Source organism: Bombus bifarius, unplaced genomic scaffold (assembly GCF_011952205.1).
Source record: "Bombus bifarius isolate JDL3187 unplaced genomic scaffold, Bbif_JDL3187 scf7180000008165, whole genome shotgun sequence".
Taxonomy (NCBI): Eukaryota; Metazoa; Arthropoda; class Insecta; order Hymenoptera; family Apidae; genus Bombus; species Bombus bifarius.
In genome coordinates this window covers 569143-592804 of record NW_022884487.1, presented here as the reverse complement: position 1 = coordinate 592804, position 23662 = coordinate 569143, and the positions used below count along the sequence as shown (strand labels likewise).

At 36.8% G+C, this 23662-nt stretch overlaps 2 protein-coding genes across 3 annotated transcripts in view; one reads left to right on the top strand and one right to left on the bottom strand.

Moving 5' to 3' along the window:
- The window catches only part of LOC117208983 (beta-1,4-galactosyltransferase galt-1), a 167718-nt gene that overhangs the window by 19543 nt on the left and 124513 nt on the right, over nucleotides 1-23662 (top strand). The window lies entirely within an intron of this gene.
- LOC117209136 lies at nucleotides 1861-2649 on the bottom strand. The gene has a single exon (XM_033450814.1). It carries the CDS (start codon nucleotides 2647-2649, stop codon nucleotides 1861-1863), a length of 789 nt encoding a protein of 262 aa, XP_033306705.1.

Here is a 23662-nt window from a genome sequence, read left to right as displayed (position 1 = left end):
AGCCTTCGAATGGCGCGCACCGCGCACGCCACGGTGTCCTCCGTGCGATTCGCCGTGTCGTGCCACCACCGTCCCCCGGCCAGGACTAGGGTGTCGTCGGCGTAGCACACCATGCCTGTTCCTGGGGGCATCGGACATCGGAGGACGGAGTCGTAGGCCGTGATCCAGAGTATCGGTCCCAACACCGACCCCTGCGGAACGCCGCGCTCGATCCGTCTTCTTTCCTCCCCGTTCTTCCCGGCGTAGACGATGTATCTGTCGGTCAGGTACGCTCGGACGATCTCTACCAGGTACGCCGGGACCTCGAAGTGTCGCAGGGCTTCCACGATCCTGGCCCAGGGGATCGAGTTGAAGGCGTTGGTGACGTCGAGTGATACCGCTACTGCCACCCCTTCTCGAGAGACCTTGTCCTCGGCCATGGTCTTCACCCTCTTCACCGCGTCCACGGTCGAGCGGCCGCGGCGGAATCCGTATTGGCTGTCGTGCCATCCGGGCGCCCTCTCGGCCATGTGAGCCCCCAGCCGGGCGGCGATGATCCTTTCGAGCATCTTGCCCACCTCGTCCAGCAGGCATATCGGCCTGTACGCGGACGGCGAGTCCGGCGGGCGGCCCTCTTTCCGCAGCAGGACCAATCTAGCCGTCCGCCATAACCGGGGGTAGGCGCCCTCCTCTAGGCATCTGGTGAACAGGTGTCGCAGGCGGGGAGCCATGGTGACGATCGTCTCCACCCACGCTCGGCCCGGTATTCCGTCCGGGCCGGGTGCCACGTCGCGGGATGCCATCCTCCTGGTTGCTTCGAAGAGTTCTTCTTCGATCACTCGCAGTTCTTCGCTCCATCCTGTTGCGGTTGTCGTCGCTGCCTCGTCGTCGTCGTCGTCGTCGTCGTCGACAGAGGGGGAGGATGGCGCTGGTTGGCTCGTGTCCGTGTCCTCCGGCGGGAACAACGTCCCGATGACGTTGTCCAGCAACGCCGGATCCATGTTCGAGGTCAGTGGGGGCGCCGAGGGTCGTAGCTTCTTCGTAACTACTTTGTAGGGCCGTCCCCACGGGTCGGATTCGACCTCCTCGATCAGTTCCGTCCAACACCGAGCTTTCGCGGTTTTGATCTCCCGCTGAAGAGTGCGTCTCGCCTCTCTGTACTCCTCGTAGCAGCTGGAGATCTGTTCCTCGTCGCGCGTCAGCCTGCGACGGCGGGCCCTTAGGAATCTTCTGCGGGCCCGAACGCAGTTCTCTCGCATCTCCGCGATCTCCGGAGTCCACCAGTACGTTCTTTGGTCGCGTCTCCCCCCCGGGACGGAGCGCGGCATCGAGGCGTCGCACGCCGCGCACATGTATCTTCGGAGCTCCTCCGCCTCCTCGTCGATGCTTTCCTGCCCGGTTGTTCGTCGGGCGTCCCAGCTCCAGGCGGATACGATCGTGGCCGCCCGTAGCATCTCCTTGTCCCTTTCCTTGAAACGCCATCGCTGTGGCGGGCGGCGGCGGTTTTCTCCCGGTCGTCGTCGTCTTCCAGCGTCGTCTTCGGCTCCCAGGGCCACCTCCATCAGTATGTAGAGGTGATCGGATAGCGTTTCCACCCCCTCGGCCACCCTCCAATCGTGGATTCGCCTGAGTAGCTCCGGGGTGGCCCACGTGATGTCCACTACCGAGGATCCTCTCCACGCCACGCAGGTGCTCGCCGAGCCCCTGTTTGCCAGCAGGAGCCCCAGACCCGCTGCCCAATCGGTGAGCATCCTTCCTCGAGGGTTGGTCCTGGGATTTCCCCATTGCGTCGAGTGAGCGTTGAATCTCCCGGATGGTCTGAAGGAGCAGATCTTGCGCCCTTCTCGACCTATTGAGGTTGCATTGCAGGAGGCGCTTGAATTATGTGGTCACCTCCATGGCCTCCTCCCGTCCGTCCGCCGCTGTTGGTTCGGCGGCGCTTCCTGGTGTCCCTTCCGCGCCTGCTGCTGCTGCTGCTGGTTGGCGGATCGGTCGCTTTCTCTTGACTTTCGGTGGGGTGCATGCCTCTCCGCCCATCCTGTGGTTCGCGGGCGCCCCGAGCGACTCGCACAGGGGGCACTTGGGAGTGGAGGTGGGACAGTCTCTAGCGCGGTGTCCGTTTCCGCCGCACCTGTAGCACAGGTGCCCTCGGTCTTCGCTGGATACGCAGGTGGCGCGTACGTGTCCCAGTTCCAGGCACCTGAAGCACTGCAACGGCCGCTTCGGGATGGCCCTTATCCTCGCGGTTGACCAGCCGATGGCTATCTTCTCTGCCTGGGCCAGCTTGCGGGCTCCTGCTGCCGGACACTTGATCCATGCCGTCCCGAGGCCGCCTCTGGTGGCGCCGATCTCGCCCACCTGTACCTCCGCGCTGCCGCATCCTGCCGCCGAGGCCAGTACTTTCTGCAGCTCCTCCCTCTTGACCGAGATGTCTATCCCGGTCACTCGTAGCTCCGCCATCCTGGTTGGAGTGGCGATTCTCACCGCCGTCGGGTCCAGCGCCTCGGCCAGACGCGTCGCCAGTAGCGTCGCCTTTCCTCTGTCCTTGTCTCCAGGGACTTTGATTATAATGGCCCCCGTCATCGCCTTTTTCATCTCTAGACGTTCCATTCCGAGTTCCGAAAGCGGGATCCTTGTTCTGGCCGCTTCCAGGACGTCGGCGTACGACATCCTCGCTCCCTCGTTCAGCGTCAGGGTCACCGCGGATGTTCGCGATGCGCGAGGGGGCGTGGCCACCTTGGGTGTGTTCAGTGGTTCCTTCTGCGTTGCGGGGGCACTCTGTTTCGGTGCACCTGCCGTCCTGCCGGGCTGGGGCTGCTGCTGCCGTGCCCGCGTCGGTGGTGGCGCGGTCGGTCCTCTTCTTGCTGCCTCTCCTTCGGCGGCGACGGTTGTCCTTGTCCCGTTCGCCTTCCTCCTTTGTCAATACCACCTATTGGGTTGCCAACCCAATAAATTCGTCGTTTATCGATTTTTCTACATACTTGAAAACTTGTAAAACGGCAAATGCTTCAGTGGTGGAAACAGTAAATGTTTGTGGAAGTGGGAATAGCAGCTTATTTTCTGGAATACATACCGCGTATCCAGTTCAATTGCTTTGAGTTTCTTTGTGGTTTGGATATTCGTTAGATAGTTAGCGTATAAAGTTCTGGAAACATTAGGGTCGTTATCTTTATCTGTTTCTAGGAATTGATCGATTTTGCAAGGAATATTTACTGTTCATAATACGAGTTGCTATTGTCTTCTTTGTATAGTAGGATTTTCGATTTTGAAGTATTTTTTTTAGTTTACCAGCTTAAGTAGTTTAAGAAAGTTTAAATATTTCTGTAAATTAGGCTTTTTCTCAAAATTAACGGTGATTATTGTCTGGGGGTGTCGTAACTTTGTATTTTGAACACTTCTTCTATACCTGCTTTGATTTGGAGAAATCTTGGGTCGAAATTTTCATTACTCGAGTTACTCGCAAAGTTATTGGCAAAGTAGATTGGCAATTTCTGTGGAATCTGTAACAGTTGTGTTGGGAATTTGAGAGCTCGTTTTTTAGTCGTTGATTTTCTTTAATCCATTCCGCGTTTCATCTCATGGAGTGTTTTCTATTAACGAAGAGATATTCTTAATTCACGAGTTTCTTTTACCTTGCTTATGGCTTTCCTCTGTTTCAACTCCGCTAAATTTGTATCGCTATTATGCTCTTTACGTTGAAAGTGTGTTTCTTTTCTTTTATCGCGTTCTGACATTCTTCTTTTCACCATGGAAGGCTGTTTTTCTTCACGATATTTGACGCTTTAGAAAGAAATTTTTGTTGCAGCATCGATTACTAATTCCTCGAACTCTTCCGCTATTTGGTTCACTTTCCTACAATTCGAGGAGTTAGGACATTGTAACATTGAAAGATCTTGAGTAATTCGTAGCGGCATAGTGATCAATCAGCTCTTTTGAATTTCCCTCTTGGCTGGATTATAAAATCTGGCAAAGTGATTTCTATTGTGTAAATCGGTTGAAGTTGAGTATTCAATGATGTTGAGAAGGCTGGGGTTACAAAAGGCTAAATCCATTGAGCTGAAAGAGCCATTTGGCATGTCGAAATGAGTGTATTCGATAATGTTTAACAAGCTGATCTTTGATTTGATTAGTTTGTTTTCAATTATTTTTCCTCTGGTATCTGTATTTGTGCAACTCCGCATCGTATTATTTCTTATTAATAAAAATGATTTAGAAAGTTACTGTATACTCGACTAGCTCAGCTTCTTCGAGTTGATGATCGTTGGGGATATGGGCATTGCAGATACAAATTTCTCGTTGATGCGAGATAACTGAAACGTTAATTGCTTCAATATCGATGTTAAGCGGATTTAATTTAATTTCTGTGTAATTGATTTTTTGCTTCAAACAGATTGCAATTCTGTCACTTGCAATCAGAGCACTCGTTCTATTTATTCGAGCTACGTTGAAACTTTTAACGTTTTCATGAATTCGTTTGCTTTGAAATTTGCTTTTTGCAGGCATGGTATACATGATCAGTGATCTTGGAGTAATTTACGTAAGAATTCAAACTGTGTTTTATGGCTATTCACGTTTCACTGTAAAATTCTGCTTCGCTTTAAAGATTACTTAGAACAGTGCTGTATTTATGTTCAGTTCGTACATTCGTCTGCTGAGCTCTGGCGACTGTCAGAATATTTTGAAGGAGCCGAAGGGCTCGTTGGAAGATCAGCATTAGTAGGTTTAACTTTTAATTCCTCGTTACTTTAAATTTTTTAATAATTTTCTCTATTTTTGATGATGCGACTTGTGAGCTAGAGATTGAGAAGTGCTAGACATTCTACCTCTTGGCACTGGAAGACCCACATAATTATTCAAGGAAACTTTTAACATTTTACCTGATTTTTCTGGTCTATGTTTAACTGCTTGTAGTACATATTCTATGTTTCGTTCGTTGTTTGTTGTGCTTTAGTAATTTTTTGAATTAATTTAATTTCTTCTTTCTCCGTTTATATCTCAGATCCCTAATTAAGGTTTGCCTAATTAAGTTTCTAGGGGGTTTCTATAGTGTAGCTTAGGTCTTCGATTACTCCTGTGCTGTGGCTTCAGTCGTCGGTTATTTCCGATCTTACGCGTTTTATCGACTTATGCGAGATCTCAGTATCCATACTTTTAATTATCTCGTCGCACTTTGTAGCGATTTCTGTTTCTTTTGGTACGTCTGTGTTATCAGTGCTACACATGGACGAGACTGACCTACATGATTTTCATATTCAGAGGTGATTTCGGTGAACCGAAGGGGAAAACTTATGTCAAAAGATTGTAGATTGCTGTAATTTACTAATATTCGCTATATACAGTGGCTCGCGAAAGTATTCGAACACTTACATATGCAAACTTGAATGACCGAAATAATGTACATTAAAGTAATTTGCTTAGACAAGCAGATGTCAATAGGAAGATGGAAGTCTTAAGATTGTGTCAATAAAATTTGAAAAAGATTCAACAACGTAGATAGGAGTTATGATACGTTTATTAGTTTTCATTAGTTGAACCACCTTTAGCAGCAATAGTGTGTCTTAATCGACGTTCCATACTGTAAACCAATGATATTGTAAAATTCCATCAATAAATATTAAATTTCCGGTGTCACTGGCAGCCATGCACCCCTACACCATGACCGATCCATCTCCGTGTTTCACGGCTTCATGTAGATATCGAATTTCCAATTCTGTATTTGATTTTCTTCACACATAATTTTGACCATCCTAGCCAAAAATGTTAAATTTTGACTCGTCCGAAAACATGATTTTGTCCCAAAGAGAATTATCTTTATTAATATAGGTTTTTGCAAAAGTCAGTCTTTTTTATTATTTACCGCATTAATATGTGATTTGTTTTCCGGTACTCTGCCATGAAAATCATTGCTTCGTAGGATTCGTCGACATAATTCCGGGTGAACTTCTTTATGAAACATATCAGCTACCATACTTGTGAGTTGAGGAACGGATAGTAGGATTTTTTTTTTAATTCGCGAATAATAACTTTCTCCTCTCTTCCAGTAAATTTCTTTGGTCGACCTGATCGAGCTTTGTTTGCAAGTGTTCCCTCATTCTTTCACTTTTTTATGATATAATGTATTGTAGACTTACTTCTGTTCACAATTCCGGCAATCTCGTTATACGATTTCCCGTCCTCATGTAATCGGATACTATTTCTGTTTCACATTTCTTTGTTTCAGACATTTTGGTATTCGTTTTAAATACTATTGTGCACACTTTTACGGTACTGTTACTGAAACGATATCCTAACATCAAGTGAACGTACCTATTTTCATTTAGCAATAATATTTACATTTGGTGCAAAGGAAGATGAAAAACTATCATTTTATTACAGCCTTCGAATACTTCTGTGAGACGCTTATCATGAATGTTCTTAATAAATGTATCATAACTCCTGTCTATATTATTGAATCGTTTTCAAATTTTACTGATGTAATCTTCAGACTTTCCCGTCACTATGGATAGCAAATTGTTTTAACAAATTAGTTTAGTACACTTCATTTTATTAATTGGAATTTGTAAGTGTAAGCGTTCGAATACTTTCGTCAGCCACTGTATGTATTCATATGGGCTTCACAGTTACATAAATCCTCACAAATAAAACGAATTCGGTTAAACGAGTGTACGGTGGTCGCATTCACTTCATGCACATTTATTGGTAAACATGTTCGCTAACTATCGTCTTTGACCGATCTCAAATACTCTTGTGAGCTACTTTACCTTTCATTTAATTTCATTTCATTTAATAAAATTTAATTCATTTACATTTCATTTACTTCATCAAGTATATTTAATAAAATATATTTGTCGTAATTAGTGGATGTTTATGCATTTATGGGAAACTTAAAGCAGCAAAAATGCACGGATAGCACGTAATAGGTAAAAATATTTAAAATATCAAAAGTTTAGTGTATCTAAAATATCACAAGTTTTTGCATTCAGAATCTATTGAATCTATTAGGTCGCCCGAAAAGTTTTTTTCATTCTATAAGGAAATAATAAATACATATTTTCCGTTTTATATTATTTTATCGAATTACGTATGATCCATTTTGTTCTATCAAAATAAAGATCACTACCTTCGACAGATTAGGTTTCATGACGGTATAAAGATGCATCGTTGTAAAAGACGTGTCTGTAAAAGAAAGACACTTTTCGGACAACCTAATATATAACCGGTGTGTCCATAAAATTTGCTTAGAGATTCGCGATTTAGTCCTGATTGAGGATTAATCGTGCTAACCGGAAATCATAGTAGCGCTCTGTTCTAGAGAAGTCTGAACGTTAGACAAGTTAAATAATGGCACATCCACTTAAACGTTTAAAAAGCGAGTTCGAGTGCAAGAATCTCTTTGAGAAAGTCTCACTTTCTATCAAACTATTCCTCGAAGAACTTGGAAGCGCAAAAGGCGACAGGCATCCACCTTATATTTCCTTTTTCTTTCGAACGATGCGTATAGAATTCCTATTGAAAACTTTCCTTCTTTCGTTCGCGGACGAATCTCGTCGCTTTTTCCCTTGCGTTTGTATCGTGAACATCACAATGGGAGATAGTTGGATGGAAAATAACAAAGTTGTCCTCGGACAATAACGCAAACGTTCAGTAGCCTGGCGATTGTCGAAGAAATAACATTTTCTGTTCAGAATTAAAAACATCTATGTATCGATTTTTCTTTTCTTCGATACAAAAGCTTTTTTGTATCGACTGTTTGCCGTAAATCGTTAAAAACAGCACGATTATTGTTCACGAAAGAAAGGAATTTTATGGTGAAAATCGAGCGTTCGTTCGTAAGAATCTACATAGAGTTAAATATTACAGGAAAGCTGTACGCAAAATTCACGTTCTCGTCGTTAAACATTGGTATAAATCAAATCAATCGACCTTTCGTATAAATTAAATCACACCTTAACGGGTTATACCACAAATTACATATAGGACACCTTGTATATTACTCTTAACCACTTTCTTTTTATAGATCTTCCGAATTTGAATATAAATCGTTATAAACTTTGTACACGAATTAAAAAATGCTTATGATATGTAAACAACTGAAATGTACCTGCAATGGAGCAGTGTGTTTCAAGGTTTAACAGCCAAATTTTTTCCAAAATTTAACAACCAAATTCATTCTATGGTTATAATTCAATAAGAAACCGTTATATAAGCATAAGTTATTTAAAGCTTCAACCACGCCAGTCAAATTGTCTGGTTTTACAATTTTATTTTAAAATTCCTACTTCACGTTATATTTTTTCCGTAATGATGTAAAAACTTTCGCAACGATAGTCAAAAGTCAAAAGAATAATATAAAGAATTTTATTTTATTTTTTATGTATTTCAACTGAAAATAATTTTGTATCAAGGCTATTTATATCAATACCAGTCAAAATGACTGGTTCTACAATTTTACAAATGTGTCAACCCTCGTTTAGGGATCATGGTCCCAGATGGATTAATAATACCAAAAATGTACCACATGACATGGAACTCTTTCTGTAAGAAAGTAATAAAGCAATAAATATATAAATATTCTATTATTACGTATTTTTTAAAGACCAGTCATTTTAGCTTTAGTAGAAATAGCTTCGTGTTAACTATCGGTAGTTGTAGTGTTAACTGGAATTTCCTTCATAACACTAGTCGGCTCTTGCTACTTTGCACCATAATCGCAATAACCGTTTTAAAACCGTATTCCATATGTAGATATTAAAACAACGGTTCTTACGTATTTTCTTACGTGCAGCACTGTAGCAATAAGTATTCTAACAAGAATAAAAGCATCGATTTTTTACTACTATTGTTATATTTTTGTTTTTCGGTGCAACGGCCTTGAAAAGGAAACTTGGTTGGTTTGGCTCCCGGAAATAAAATTAAACCGACGAGAAAATTACATGGAGCCTAAAACTAATGCTTATTTATTGCCATCCTGCCCCATTGCACTTGCCTATTTTTGCCTGTTATTCCTTCCCTTCCCAAGCTCAATAACAGCAGCTCTAATTCTAACTATCGCCTGCAACTGACTCCGGTATCTCTGGCCTCTTCTTTCGTTCTCCATTCGACATGCTCAGCCATTCTGTCCTCTCTTTTGAACTCTTATCGCTTAAAATCTCATCAATTCTTTACACTTCCTTCTGCGAACCCGCTGCGCCACTCAATCTTTTAGGTATTATAAAACAATTATAGTAAAAGATCTTTTCCAGACTATTGAGAGAACTGGAAAGAAATCGGTGATTGATATATCTGTTTTTAAAGGTTCGAACTTAGGTTGTTTTCTTTGGAAACAAAAGATACTAAATATTTAGATAATTGTTTTATAAGACTACGTATATCTCATTGTATGTGCAAAAACACTGGCGACTTTTTCATATACAGCAAGCGTACTCGCGCATATGTAGGCTGGAAAGGGTTAAAAGTTGTAATAAAAGTGAACAAAAGCTGCACTCTCGTTTTTAATTCGTGTCATTGGAGTTTGAAATGCGCAAAATTTTGAGAAAGAAAGATATATCAAATTATGCATATACCGTAAAAATGTGGGATGAATTCATTCAAAGAGTAAATCGGTGCATCGAGACGAAACAAAGTCAAAATGAACTTACCTGCAGAAACGAAACCAATTTTTTTTTCATTGAAATGGAATATTAACAGCTGGTGGTTTCTGTTAACGATTATGTTGAATTAAACGAAGAAAAGAACACTTGTCGTGTATCTGGCATAGTGAACGAATGTTCTTACTGTTTCTATTCAAACATTTTCACGAAACTTTAAGCGACCTGTTTATACAACATTTTGCGTTTAATTATACTCATAAAACTGAAGTTCAAACGTTAAATCTATGTGATACAAAACCTGTATTCTGATGTTGTACAATGATAATTAAAATATGAAAGTTTTATGACTTTGTTTTCGTAATACTACGCACATTTGGTCGCATAATCGTCCGAAAAGAGAAGTACGCGTGAATTTCGAAGCTTTTGAGGTTCGTCAGCTTATAGAAGAACAATTCGCCTTTTCAATGCGATGTTGAAAAATTGGATTTTGGCCACGAAAGGTTGTACCATGGTGCGACGCTTAGGTTCGCGTCCTTCTCGTGCTCCCTTTTGTCGTTTTCATTTTCACAGGGGCGAAACGTTGGGCATCCGCAGAAAGTAGCGTGGAAGAACAATTAGGGGAACGATAAATTTCCAGCTGTGCCATGAGCTTTATTGTTTTCCGTCCCGTGACAAATGATCCTCGAGTGCCTCCCTTAATTCATCATTATCATTCGGTTTACTAAACATCGTCCTGTGTCGGAGCAGATCCTCGAGGACAAAACGAAATAAGACCTATCAATACTTGCCAACCTGAACGTAGAACGATGGATAATGAATGTTGATATTTTTGTCGAGATAAACGTATTAAAGCAGATGGAGTCGTGCAATGAATAATTCTGTATCGAGGTCGTTGAATAATTTATTAGACAACAAATCGTGAAAAACGATTATCTTTGTCTGTTTTATTCCCATGGCACGTTCAAGTGGTGAGAACGATATGTTAGATCAAGTTGACTTGGAAATAGTCGGCTTAACGAAGTAGCTTGTAATGTTTTAAAATCTGTTTGAAAAATGTTCATCGTTTTGCTGCCAAACTTGTTAATATTACGCAAAGGTATTCGGTAGTTTAATTAGAAAATTTGATGAGATAATAAAGGACATGTATAGTGTGCCGATAAAAATGTATCTCGAGACTTGTACAAAATTTGTTTAATAATATTATACGGTTGAAAATTTTGCAAGAAGGCCCACGTGTAAGTAACATCTTAAAATAAAGCTGTGTGATATACCGGTAAATGTAGCCGATCTATTTTTACGCTTTATCGAACGAAAAATCAATCCATTGTATTCCATTGTTATATATAGTACTTTTATTATACTCTTTTCAAAATTCTCTTGCTACTTTTACTCGCAAAATATGCAAGCATCATTTAACGAAATAAGACCAGCCACACCTCGTGCACCGCACGAGCAATACAATTTCCCAACTACCAGGCGGTTCTTTTCATTACAACAATTTACATGTTTCGGTTTTTATCGCGAACGAGTGGGCGGTCGTTGATTTTCCTACTCGCACGAAATTTCGCGAAAACGAGGATTTTCCAGCTGTCGTTCCCCCGTCCTCGATGCTAATTGCAAATTGTACGTGGCCGGTGCTGGCGGTATAATTTGCGCTTTAAAGGACGTAATACAGGAACAAAGCGGACGCACGCGCGTGCGTTTTGCCCACGTTAAGGTTCTCTTGAAACACGCTCCAGGCGTAAATAAATGGTGACAGATGATATTTGGGAAAGAATTTATGAAATGCAGCCTGCGTCCCGTGCATTTCCGGGTTATTAATGCTGATTTTCACGAGTGCGTTCTCGCCCCTTTCCCACCTTTTCTCTTCTTTCTCTTTTCTCTGCTTCCGCTGTCGCGTCCGTTTGATTTACGTCGTGCATTCGAAGCGTTTTACGGGAAATCCGAATTTTTCGAATTAACCGCGCGCTCTGTCGCCTGCATGCAGTTTACTGTAATTACACGTTGCTGCCCGACGAATTAGCGTTACAGTGCAAATTCAAGAGACAAGCTCGCAAAATAGAACGCAGTGTATTTTCAACGTGATATTTTTGCATTTTCTAATCGTTCGTCTGGAATTGATATAATCACCGCTTAAAAGTGTTAGGGCGATAACTGTGTTTGCTGAAAACTTGTACAAAATTTAGTACAGCTAGGGGCGAAGGTATTCGCACAGTTTGAAATTGTAGAAATAAAAGATTTTCTGTTTTGTTCAGTATATTCAATTTCTGTGCAGCTATAGTATCTATTATAATATACGATTATGTATGTGTATCTGAACATATTTAATAGTATAGGCAATTATAATAATAATGTAGATATAATATAGATAAATAAACTAATATATATTTCTAGATTCCAATTATACGAATACGTTTGTTTATCTCTGCATAAATGAATTGTTATTAACATAAACCAATTATGTTAATATGCATATGTATTTCATTAAATTTTGCCTTGCGGCTACGAAACGAGATTGATTCACGTCACAGATGAATTATATTAATAATTAATTTAATAATTCATTCGAATCGATATTTTGTATGTTAAACTGAGAATACGCTACTGATATATTAAAAATTCATTCAAACAATTCATACTGTTTAAAGAGCATAATCGAATATTATTAAGTTAAATATGAAAGTTTTATTAGCGATACGTAAGAGATATCTGAAGACTTTTGAGCAGAAATCTTTATTTTGTTAGATATTCGATCGAGTAATAAACTCGTTCAGCTGTCAAAAGTGTGTACGTTTCGAAGAATGTGTCTGATAAAACTTGTTTCAGAAAGGTCAGAATACGCATTTTTACATATTTTGATGAAAAGTATAGTAAAACTTCGATTATCCGGACCAAAACACGGATATTCAAATAATCGAATAACTCTGTATAATTTGTTGAAAGAAGAATATCATAAAAATATATTGTGAAATATTTCGTAGATGTGTACAGATCTGAACAAACCGGCCAGAAAATTACTGGACGCCACAGAAGAATGCGAAAAATTAAACAGTTCTCTCTTTACATCTACGGATTTAGCGACGTAAGTTAAATAATGTAAAAGACACCACGTGGAGTACTCACATTCGTGTCAATTTGAGTCATCACAGTTTATGCTGATTATCATTGTGTGATGATATTAGGTCGTTCGAAAAGTTTCTTTCGTTTTATAAGGAAATGATGGATGCACATTTTTCGTTTTATATTATTTTATCGAATTACGTATGATCCACTTTGTTCTAATAAAATAAAGATTACAACGTTCGACAGATCAGGTTTCATGTTTGTATAAAGATGTGTCGTTATAAAAGACGTGTCTGTAAAAGAAAGACACTTTTCGGACAACCGTATACATTACAATAAAGACACGTACATGTACATTAGTATTACAGTACACAAATAGAGAAGCTTTTCGGTCAAAATTGAATAATTTTTTTTCAGTGTCTCTCAATTTTTTTCAGCTGCCATTGGGCAATTTGCTTTAATGTTATTATTTCAGCAGCCGTACTCTCCCTTTGTGCTCCAAATCACCTGAAACTCGTTTCCAATAGAATCTAATCTGCATATGTATATACAGCTCCATTCAAAGATCTTGGTCAAAGATTATTACATTTGCCCCGAAATTGAAAAAAATTTCGAATAAATTATATTCTAACGATTCACTGCACTTGATACTTGATGTGTTGAAAAAAGTATACGTTACTAACGTATTAATAATTTTATTAAAAAATGCATGTTAAAATTTATGGTCTGCGCATGACAAAGTAAAGGAAAAATTTTTATGTTTATCGCCTAATGCCATAAAAGATACGAGCACAAAGGATAGCAATAGTAAAAACGTGAAACTAATTTGAAAGTTTTCTAAGCTTTTCTTCCATCTAACGTTTATTCGTTTGTTTTACTGTTTACCACCCTGTTCATCTTTATTATGAAACAATTGTGTTAATAATGCATGTAAACATTGAAATGCTAAAAACGTTTCTAAATAGGATTTACTATGTTTTAATGATTGAAGTCAACGAGACTTTCTTTCTCGTTCAACACGTGTTTGCCTAAAACGTGTACTGGATAATAAAATGTGCATGAATAGACGATGTTAATAAATAACATCAACTTTGGAAATATTTGAATCTGAAAATAATAAACGAAAAAGAAACCTGTCTGGATTTAGAATATGAATAATAGGGATGATCGTTCGATATAGGGAATTTTAAGAAAATATTCATTTTTTTATGATAATTATTTTATACCGCAGAAACAATAATATCAGCAATATTAGATTTCCACAAATTGTTTAATATGTTAAATATTACCTATTGGACTATTCAACGGGATTATTCTAATATTAGTAAAAGTAATATTAGTAATAAGTAAAAGTTATCACAAAAGAAATTTTTTTTTTAAAAAGGGCAACGAAGGAAAGCTTTTCTAACTTTCCCAGTCCGACTTTGATTATCGTGCTATAGAAATAATAATTTTTGTTCGGAAATTTTCAAATAATTTAAAATTCAAGAGTCAGAAGCGTCGAAAGATGTAAGAATTTGTAGATTTTAGACCGAAAGTCGTGAAAATTGTGACTTTCATCATTTTTTTATATTTGCAGCTTGTAGCAATGTTAATCAATTTCGGTGGAACCTTCAGTATGTATACTTTTTTCTTCGCCATTCCGACCAATTACAATTTTTTCAAAATTATTTTATACGTTATCTAATAAATAATCCTTGTAACTTCCAACAAAAAAAAAAAAAAGAAAAAAGTCGTTTGGTTCAATTATTAAAAAGTTATTTAATTTTAAAAACTTGCTCGTCACTACAATTAATAATTCACTATTATTCTGCAAAAATCCTACAGATACTTCTTATAACTATTAATTATTTTTCAAGTAATCTAGTTCGATTATACGTCACGTTCAATATGAAACCAGCAGGTGTCCTAAATAATATTTGTGTATGTCATATAAAGAAAGATGAAAAGCTTTTTATGTATCTGTCTCACTTAATTTCATAGATTTATCTTGGGAAATATTTCATGAGAACATTTGCATATCTCTGGTGAAATATTCTACTGAATCTAATACGTTTATTTACACTTTAAACCATCTAAATGATCGTCCCTTGGTACTATAAATGGTTGAAGGTGAAAATGCTTGTATATTTCAATGGCGTATATTTATACAACCTCTGTCACATTTTTATCGTTTCCTAGTTCTTAAAATGTCTTGCTTCGCTTTCACAGTATCATACGTCTCCTCTTTGATGTCATTATATATATTTTACATATAAAATGTGTTAAAATTTTCACACTACTGATTTCTATGGTATTTCTAAAAATTCGACATATATAGTAGAATATTAATAATAATATCGATATACGATATCAGTAATAATAATTATAATAACGATAATATAATTAAAATACGTATGCTAATAAAATGATGAAGGAGAGATACATGTACAGACATTCATATAATAGAACGTTCAGGTAGTAGGATATTCCAATAATGGAACGTTTAGATAATGGGTATTTAAATAACGAAGTTACTGCAATTCATATTTTAACGTTACTAATGATAATGTCTGCCAGTCAAGTTTAATTTGATATATTACAGTGACAGATGAAAATGTAAATGTTCAATAGGTACGTTAGAAATGGTCGATAAAATTAGGTATGAAACACGAAGAAATGCTTGTATATTTTAATTTCTAATAATTTAATGCATTACCAAATTCGTATAATCACCGAATTAGAAGTCAATGGAATTCAACCAATGTTAGTTAAATTGATTTCAATTCTTGCAAACGTAAATATGATATAATTTGTTGTTAACGGGAATGAAACGAAATATAAAAAGGTAGAAAATTTCTAAATCAAAAAATTATTATGTCCAAGAGATTGGTAACGCGAGTGACGAATTAATTCGTTTTTCACGATTAACAATTAATCGAAGCAATAATGTTTAATGGTAATCAATTAACGTTTACATTACGTTCAAGCAACTTATGCATAATTGCGAGTATTGCTATTAATTTTCGTCTTTAATTATTGACGGTAATAATTCGAGTTTTACCTTCTGAAGTTAATACATATAGAAAATATTTCAATTTTTATTATCAAATTGAACGTGAAATTTTAAATAGATACTATGTAGTAGGTATATTAGAATGTTGTTTAATAACATTTAGACAATTCTCTTCAAATATAAAATATGGTAAAAGATATAAAATTGGTACATGCTTGTAAATTACAAAAACTGTAAAATAACGTGTATTATCTAAGAAATCTACCCGTTTTGTAGATCTGTTTGAATCTAACAACATTTTTTTATTTCAAAATATCAGCAAGATATTTCAAGCTCCGAATATTCATACGTATGTGTACTATATCTCTTGATATATGAAATTTTCATTGCCCATAAAGAATCGCGCGATATCCCAAGAAAGACATTAAATCCCAGTTCACAAAGGAGCCACACCCTTGAAATAAACTCAGTTCTTATCACGGTTGATACGTATACACGTATTTAGGGATTGTCACTTCCATTATCTCAATATTTTTCCATAATTCTAAACTTATCATTAAATTATCGATATTGCAGTGTAACACTTTTAGAAACGATCATAGCTGATTATCGCTATATCGAGCGAGTACGACTAACACCGAGATATAGATACATGAAAAATCATTCTACATATCTAAATGTTTCTCATTTCTTTATTTGTTGTAAGATAAAATGAAACTACGTAAACTTCTTCGCATCACTGTACATACTTATCGTTTACGAGCTTACTCGGTCTTAATCGGTCGGTTAGTAAATCCGCGAATACCTGGTATTTACATTAAACTCGTATCGTATGGCTTTCTCTACGACGTACATTTTCAGTTTTATTTCTAAGTCCTCGATTGCTTTGTCACCAAACAAAGCTAATAAAATTTCAAACTAGTTAACAGTTAGCGCAATATCACATAGCATATTCGTAAAGGCTTTCTATGATCAACGTTCAAATTTGTTCGTGAATTCATCGTAGATCATTATTTATAATATAGATTTCAGTATGTTGTAACGTTTTGACTAACAGGCACGTGACTTTTATGTTGAAAGTACAAAATATTGACGCGGGTTGTTTTTATTATGAACCTGTGAATTAGGATATAGTACAGTAATAGGATCGTAAATTCAGGAAGTAACAACGGACCGCAGGCTCAGCGAAGCCCTCTCTTGTTTCCGAGCAAAGTGGGATCAGCAGGCTTAAAAAGTGAATCGCGGGTTTTATATCCGTCTGCACAGGCTTAAATGGACCCCTCAACGCCGGATAAAATAATCCATGGACGTATAACCGTATGTTTAAACCGGCTCTCTCGGTAGACCGACGTTAAAACAGCGATTCTCATGGGGGCGTGAAAGCGACTCCGGCGCGCTACTACCTTCAACTTAAGAGGATGATTCGTTAGGGAAACTCCGCTATAATTTCCGGCTAAACGTTCGTTCTCCTTGCAGCTCGCGTGCGGACTCGTAAGTAACGCGTTTAGGACACAGCTGAGCGATATTTTTATTCGGATAACAGAGCAGGGATAAAAATAAGGAATAAAATTCTATTGGCCATTCTATTTGCCAATTCTAACGAACAATCCAATCATGGACATATCCAATCGAATCGAAGGGTTGGATGTAAAAACAATTTATCCCCGCTTTTACTAATTTTACAGGAACACGTATTTTAGAGAAAGTTGTTTAAGAAGTTACAAAATGATATTACAAAATATCTTCTCCTGTCAATATATTAATCGTAGCTTATCCGTTATACAAGTGTATTCTGTTTTGTAGGAAAATTTTCAATTTCTCCTGCTCATAGAGCAGTAGACTTCGGGTAGAGCCAGCTGGTTCTTGCAAATTTGATTAATACCAGATTTTCTGTAATTATTTGCATTCCGTGTTTCAATGTATTCTATATTCATTAATATTTTAAACGAGTATATTACACAAGGAATATGACGTTACAAATATCACATTACTTCAATCGTAGGTTACAGAAATTTTAGGTAGGTACGAATGTTTGTCTGTCCACTGTTGTTACTACCGTTATTATCCACTCGTGACTCCATTCTCAGTTGAATGTCTGGCTACGTTGTTGTAATGCTACTTGTCACTAGGATGTACATAGCGTTCGCCAAGTGTCATTACGTCCCGCAATTTCGCAGTTCCGTATATTTTGAAATGGATAGCTGCTCTTTATTTACAACAATAATATTCCTATTAAGAGATTTTCCAAGCGCTTCTTTGTACAGTTCTCGCACTAAAATTACGACGAATACTATACCCATGTGACTGCTTGCTCACTATAGCGCGAAAGGAAATTATTGGAGCTGCTTGATTCTCGTATCCAACCCTTCAATTTATCCGAAGAAGAATTTGTTCATATAAGAAATTACTGGTGTGTGAACTGACCTTGATAAAACTTTCTTCGAATAATTGATTCTTGTAAGGTGACGAAAATATTCGAACATGCGTTAACTTCTTTTATCAATATATTATGTGTTTTAAACATTTTCCATTGGTGTTGTGATAAAACAGCGCTATCATGATTTATATTGGTCAAATTTGAAACAAATCTGGAAATATATATGGAAGTTGCAAGATAATTAATACAAGTGTACATATATTTAGCATACGTTATAACGTATGTATGTATGTATATATATGTATACTAATTAATAAGACTCAATATTCATTGGGACCGTATTTACCATTTATTATGTACTTTCTTACTTTTTACTAAATATATGTTTGCAATGCATATCGTGTAATTTCTATATATATTTCCAGATTGGTTTCAAATTGCATCTGTTATTAATGCAATCATGATAGCCACGTCTCGTTACAGCGCTAATGAAATTTCAAAATGGTTCATATAATACATGCAATATGGACATAAATGATCTCTATGATAAATGTAGAAATACAATACTTTCGTGAACTACTGTATCCTATTTGGAGAAGCAACGAAGTATTGAATGTGAAGTATACTTTCAAGATTCATCGTTCAGCTGTGGTAACACTGACTTCTGAAATTAATTCGTTTTCAAATGTTAGATCAGAAAACTTCATCGCTCTTCGATGAATTAATCATTTGGTACATTCATAGTTGAAGTTGTACTGATCGTGAGCATGTGACTGAATGTACTCATGCAAACTCGCATAAAATTAAGTGAAAAGTTATGGTCATTAGTGACCATAGTTATTCTTATTATTATTCGAACATTGTTGGAGCAAATAAGGAAAATAATTTTTTATCTGTATAATTACTATTCCTCAATAATTATCGTACGGATAAAATATTCTACTGAAATCTATTCCAATAATTATCTTGGATAATTAAGACAAATGTTAAAAATTCTGAGTTTCATTTGAAATAATCAATTATTTCATCTTTGTCAGGAAATCTATACTTCTAACGTGACGTAACGTAGGAATATTGATTATTTTAGAAAGCGTCTACCAAATTTACATAATTTCTTTAATTATATAGAGTGGTTGGTAACTGGTGGTACAAGCGGAAAGGGGGTGATCCTACGCGAAAAAAGAAGTCGAAAATATAGAATAAAAATTTTTCGTTCGAGACTTTGTTTTCGAGAAAATCGACTTTGAATTTTCTCTCGGTACGCGTGCGGTACATTATAACGGATCTCACTGTAGATCGTTGTCTCGATGGAAAAATTAAAAAAAAAAAAAATTAAAAAAAAAATTTTATTCTATATTTCCGACTTCTTTTTCGCGTAGAATCACCCCCTTTCCGCTTGTACCACCAGTTACCAACCACCCTGTATAATGCGAATACTTGACAATAAATGAAATAAATTACTTCATTCGATAGTCAAATAATAAAACAGTTTCAAGAAAGATCGTTTGCTGGTTTAAATAAAGTACCTAATACGTAATTATTTCAAGATATTCTTTTTGCTTTCTTGGGAAGAACAATGAACACGAACGATGCTCGTTTTTGCTCCGAGCCTTTTAATTTTACAGGGATTCTTTCGGATTGACAGTAGACCGGTATTCTCGAAATTACACGTACGATGTACACGAGATTTTATTTCACTTTGTCGTGGTATCGGATTCTATTGATTTTGGGAGTCCCAGTTCCGAGTGTTTTAAATCTAAAATCACGTGTGTAGTGAGAGACTGTGTCAGACAGTAGAACGGTGTCAGTGGTGACCTATATTAAAATCGTGCTTGGTTTTGCGGCGAATTCTGTGCTAAACTGTAATTGCAGCTTCTTGTTTATTAACACATTTAATACGTGCATACGTTTGGGGTCTCAGTTGGCACGTACTTTTACGATATGAAGGCCACAACACCGCAATATGATAGGTCATATTTTTGCTGAGGAAGAGCGTGGTTCTAGGATACAATACAAAGCAGAGCAATTTTGTTTTACCAAAATTGTTTTGCTGTTTTCCCATGTTATGGCTTTTAACTGCGTACAATCTCTGTCCGTTTGCATTCATGTAATTCCTAACTTGTTATATTCTTCTTATAGTTTTCATAACTCTTTTTACAAGATTTTAGATTAATTATTGCTTTAGTAATTTGGGTTAATTGTCGCATCTTTTATAAAACCAGGTTACGTTCCAATATGAGCCGAGCTATTTATATTGTTTGTAATTTATAAGACGTAAGTTAAGATTCAAGAAATTTGAGAAAGTTTCCAGAATTTCATTTAGTTAAATAAGTTTAAATTAATTGATTTATTAATATATTATATTATATATTATTTATTATTAAATTAGTTTGATTTAATTGAATTTAATAAAATTTTTAATAAATTTTCTGTGAAGTCTATTTGTTAGTAAATATTATTATAGACATTTAAAGGCAAATCTGTGATGAACGTTTCGTAATGATTAATATTCGATTAATGCTTATTATACATACGATTGAATGTATCTATATGTGGTAAGCGAAAAGAATTTACGAATAATTTGTGAAAATGTAATAATCGCGGAAATGTATTAATGAAACACATTTGTAATTATTTTCGTTTTTTGTTTCCTTTCTCATTGTACACAAATATGTACATATTTATTTGTTTATATGTCTAAAAGCTGTGAATACATTTCCACGTACTGATCTAATAATTAACAATAGAAGAAACATTAAGAATAATATAATTTTCAGATTTTTTGGCCTTAGAGGACCAGGAAAATTACATTACTTCCCATTTGAATTTTTGCACGTAATCTCGTTCAGTTACGATCATTTAATTAGTTACAACGTAATTATTAAAAACAGCTGCGTTTCTGCATTTAATTACTTCGTTTTAAATCTCCTCGACAATATAATTAAATAATAGCAAGGAACAACGATTAAAATATATCCAAACAACATAATTTTCAGAAATACGATGTTCACGTACTCGCATATGTCTAGTGTCGAAATAAAACTTCAGATACATATGTTCCCAACAATAAACATTTCTTTTTTCCATGAAAATCATCTCATTCTGTTTAAGAACAACAAACTCATGTTTGTTATCGCTCGCGAAGTTAATTTCTGCAAAACATAATTGCTTAGTAAATATCGCTTTCCGATGAAATCTTGTTTCAGTCGCGCGAAAATACAGTGATAAAATATCGAATCGCGAATATCGAAATATCGGATCAGAAAATTTCAATCCATCGTTATTCACTGGTGTGATGATATTTTAAAAGCGATTACGAATGTCATTAGTACTAGTTAATAGTAATTAGTAAGGAGTTTATGATCCTATATTTTGTTCGTTTTAGTCACAAAATACGCTACCATCGTGTTGCAGAGGAATTTGAAACACCTTATGTCCGCAATCCCATATAATTTCGCGAATAAACTGCAAATTTTTATATATCTATGGAAAATTTAAAAGTGCAGAAATGTAAAAGCACGCGCAATATACAGAAACATAAAGAAATGTTCGAAGCGAAGTATTGGGTTGGCAACTAAGTGATTACCGGTTTTGTCATTAGGTGGTAATGACAAAATCTGCAATCACTTAGTTGCCAAACCCAATACTTGTTATAACGTTCAACATTTTTACGTAGGTGTATTAATTATGTGTATAGTTAGTCGATGTATGAAATTGCATAAAAATCTGCAGTCTACTAATAGCGCATATTTACGTATTTATGGAGATTTAAGAATTCAAAAATGCGCGCGAAGTGTATATATGTAATATGCAAAAATATATAAAATATTCAAAAGACAGTACTCGTTATAATACCTGGTAGGTGATATATAAGCTTCCTTTAGGATCTATGTCGCCAGTTTTGCTTCTAAAAATATGAAGAGGAGGAAAAAGGGGAAGGAAAGAAAGATCATAAGAAATATTCTGCTCTTATCGTTTAATATTCTTCCATACGAAGTGCATTTTGTTTCGATACTTGACCCATAAAATATCCTTCTTTCTTACTGCCTGTAGACTTCTGCGAAATAACAGCTCGCCTTGTACAAGACAGCACGATGTCCCACTCGTGAAGAAGAAAAGGAGTCGTCTTTAGTGGTTGAATTATGTCCAGGTCACGTCTTCAAAAAGCGGCGGGAACCTTGAAGGATCGACGATATTATGAACGAGCTTGAGATCGATTCGATGCAACAAGCGGAAGAAAATAATATCCGCGATGGTCAGTCTCGTCATATTGCCTCGAATCGTTTCCCTTTTCATCTTTTCAGAGCGCACAATATTCCAGAAATAACATGGAAAGTTCGTGTTCGCAGGAAATATTTGACTTCTCATCGCCACTTTATTGCTACCCTCTTTCTTTCGTTCGAAAGGTCGGCGGATGGTGCTCGATGATTTGAATGACTTTCGGGCCCAACAAATATGTGGGATTTGTGATTCTTGGCAATCGTCAAGAATTTTCAGAATTGTTCTTGTTTCATTGAGTTTTGTTTCATGAGTTGTTCGAAATGTTCGTAGCGAAATTTGGGAAAAATTTGTAATTCATGTATTTTCGTGGAATTAGCATTTTATATCGTCTGTTGACAAATTTGAGAAACTTTTACTCTCTACTAATCTATCTGTACAGATTCACGATTATTTTTTAGAAAATAATTATAATATGTTTCTTGCACATTTAACGGGCATAAATATTCGCGGACTAGTTATTAGTATTTCATTTGTGCCGGCTTTTGCTCGAGTGCAATTTATTTCGTCAGAACGAACCGTTGTTACTGCATTGTTGCAAAGTTGACGCGGAAAAGATTGCTCTTTAAATTCGAGTCTTTCTTGCTGTAGAACGGGAACGTAACCTGCATTTGCATTTAATGCGCCTTTTAATTAGTCGAATGGTCGTGTACAAAAAGCTCGTTTGACGGAGGAACATTGGAAAAAATGAAATGCAATTGTTGGATGTAAAAAGTCGCTTGTTCCGAGTGTACGTCGTTTTTCATTTCTGTTAACAATCGCTTCAATGGGATGTAATAGGATGAAATTTGTTTGTCCGGAACAGGTAGAATGTTAATTGTGAATAAAGTGATTTCTATGAAGGAAAATTTATCTTTCTAAATATCATCGTAAAATCTCCTATGAATTGTATCACTGTCTGTTGAATTCCAAAGGACCATTTATTTAAATTGCATGATTCGTTTATTAAGATTTATTAGGAACTCTGAATACATTTAAATACATATGATATCGATATGTGGTATATAAATAATGAGATATAAGATTGTGTCATAAATACGAAATACCCAGTAAAGAAATCATACTGAATTACATAAGAAACGTTTAGTATTATTAATTGATAATATGTTGTGTACTTCGTGTGCGTATTATGTTCAGAAAAAATAGTAGATGTCTGTTGATAATATCCTCCATATGTCGCATAATATACGAGGAAAGCGTGTACGTAAATATCGATGATAATAAATTATAATTTCATATCATTTGCGAAATGGTGGAAAGGGAGCAAGTAAAAAGAAATACATTATACTTCTACTTTTATTTGTGAATATATTACATTTTCAGTGCATCTCGTAATGTCGTAATAAAAATCGTAAATTTACCTGTCATTACTTTATCTGA

Bases quoted from the DNA above. Each gene is read 5' to 3' on its own strand.
- LOC117209136 (XM_033450814.1), bottom strand. From the start codon at position 2,649: ATGTCGTACGCCGACGTCCTGGAAGCGGCCAGAACAAGGATCCCGCTT.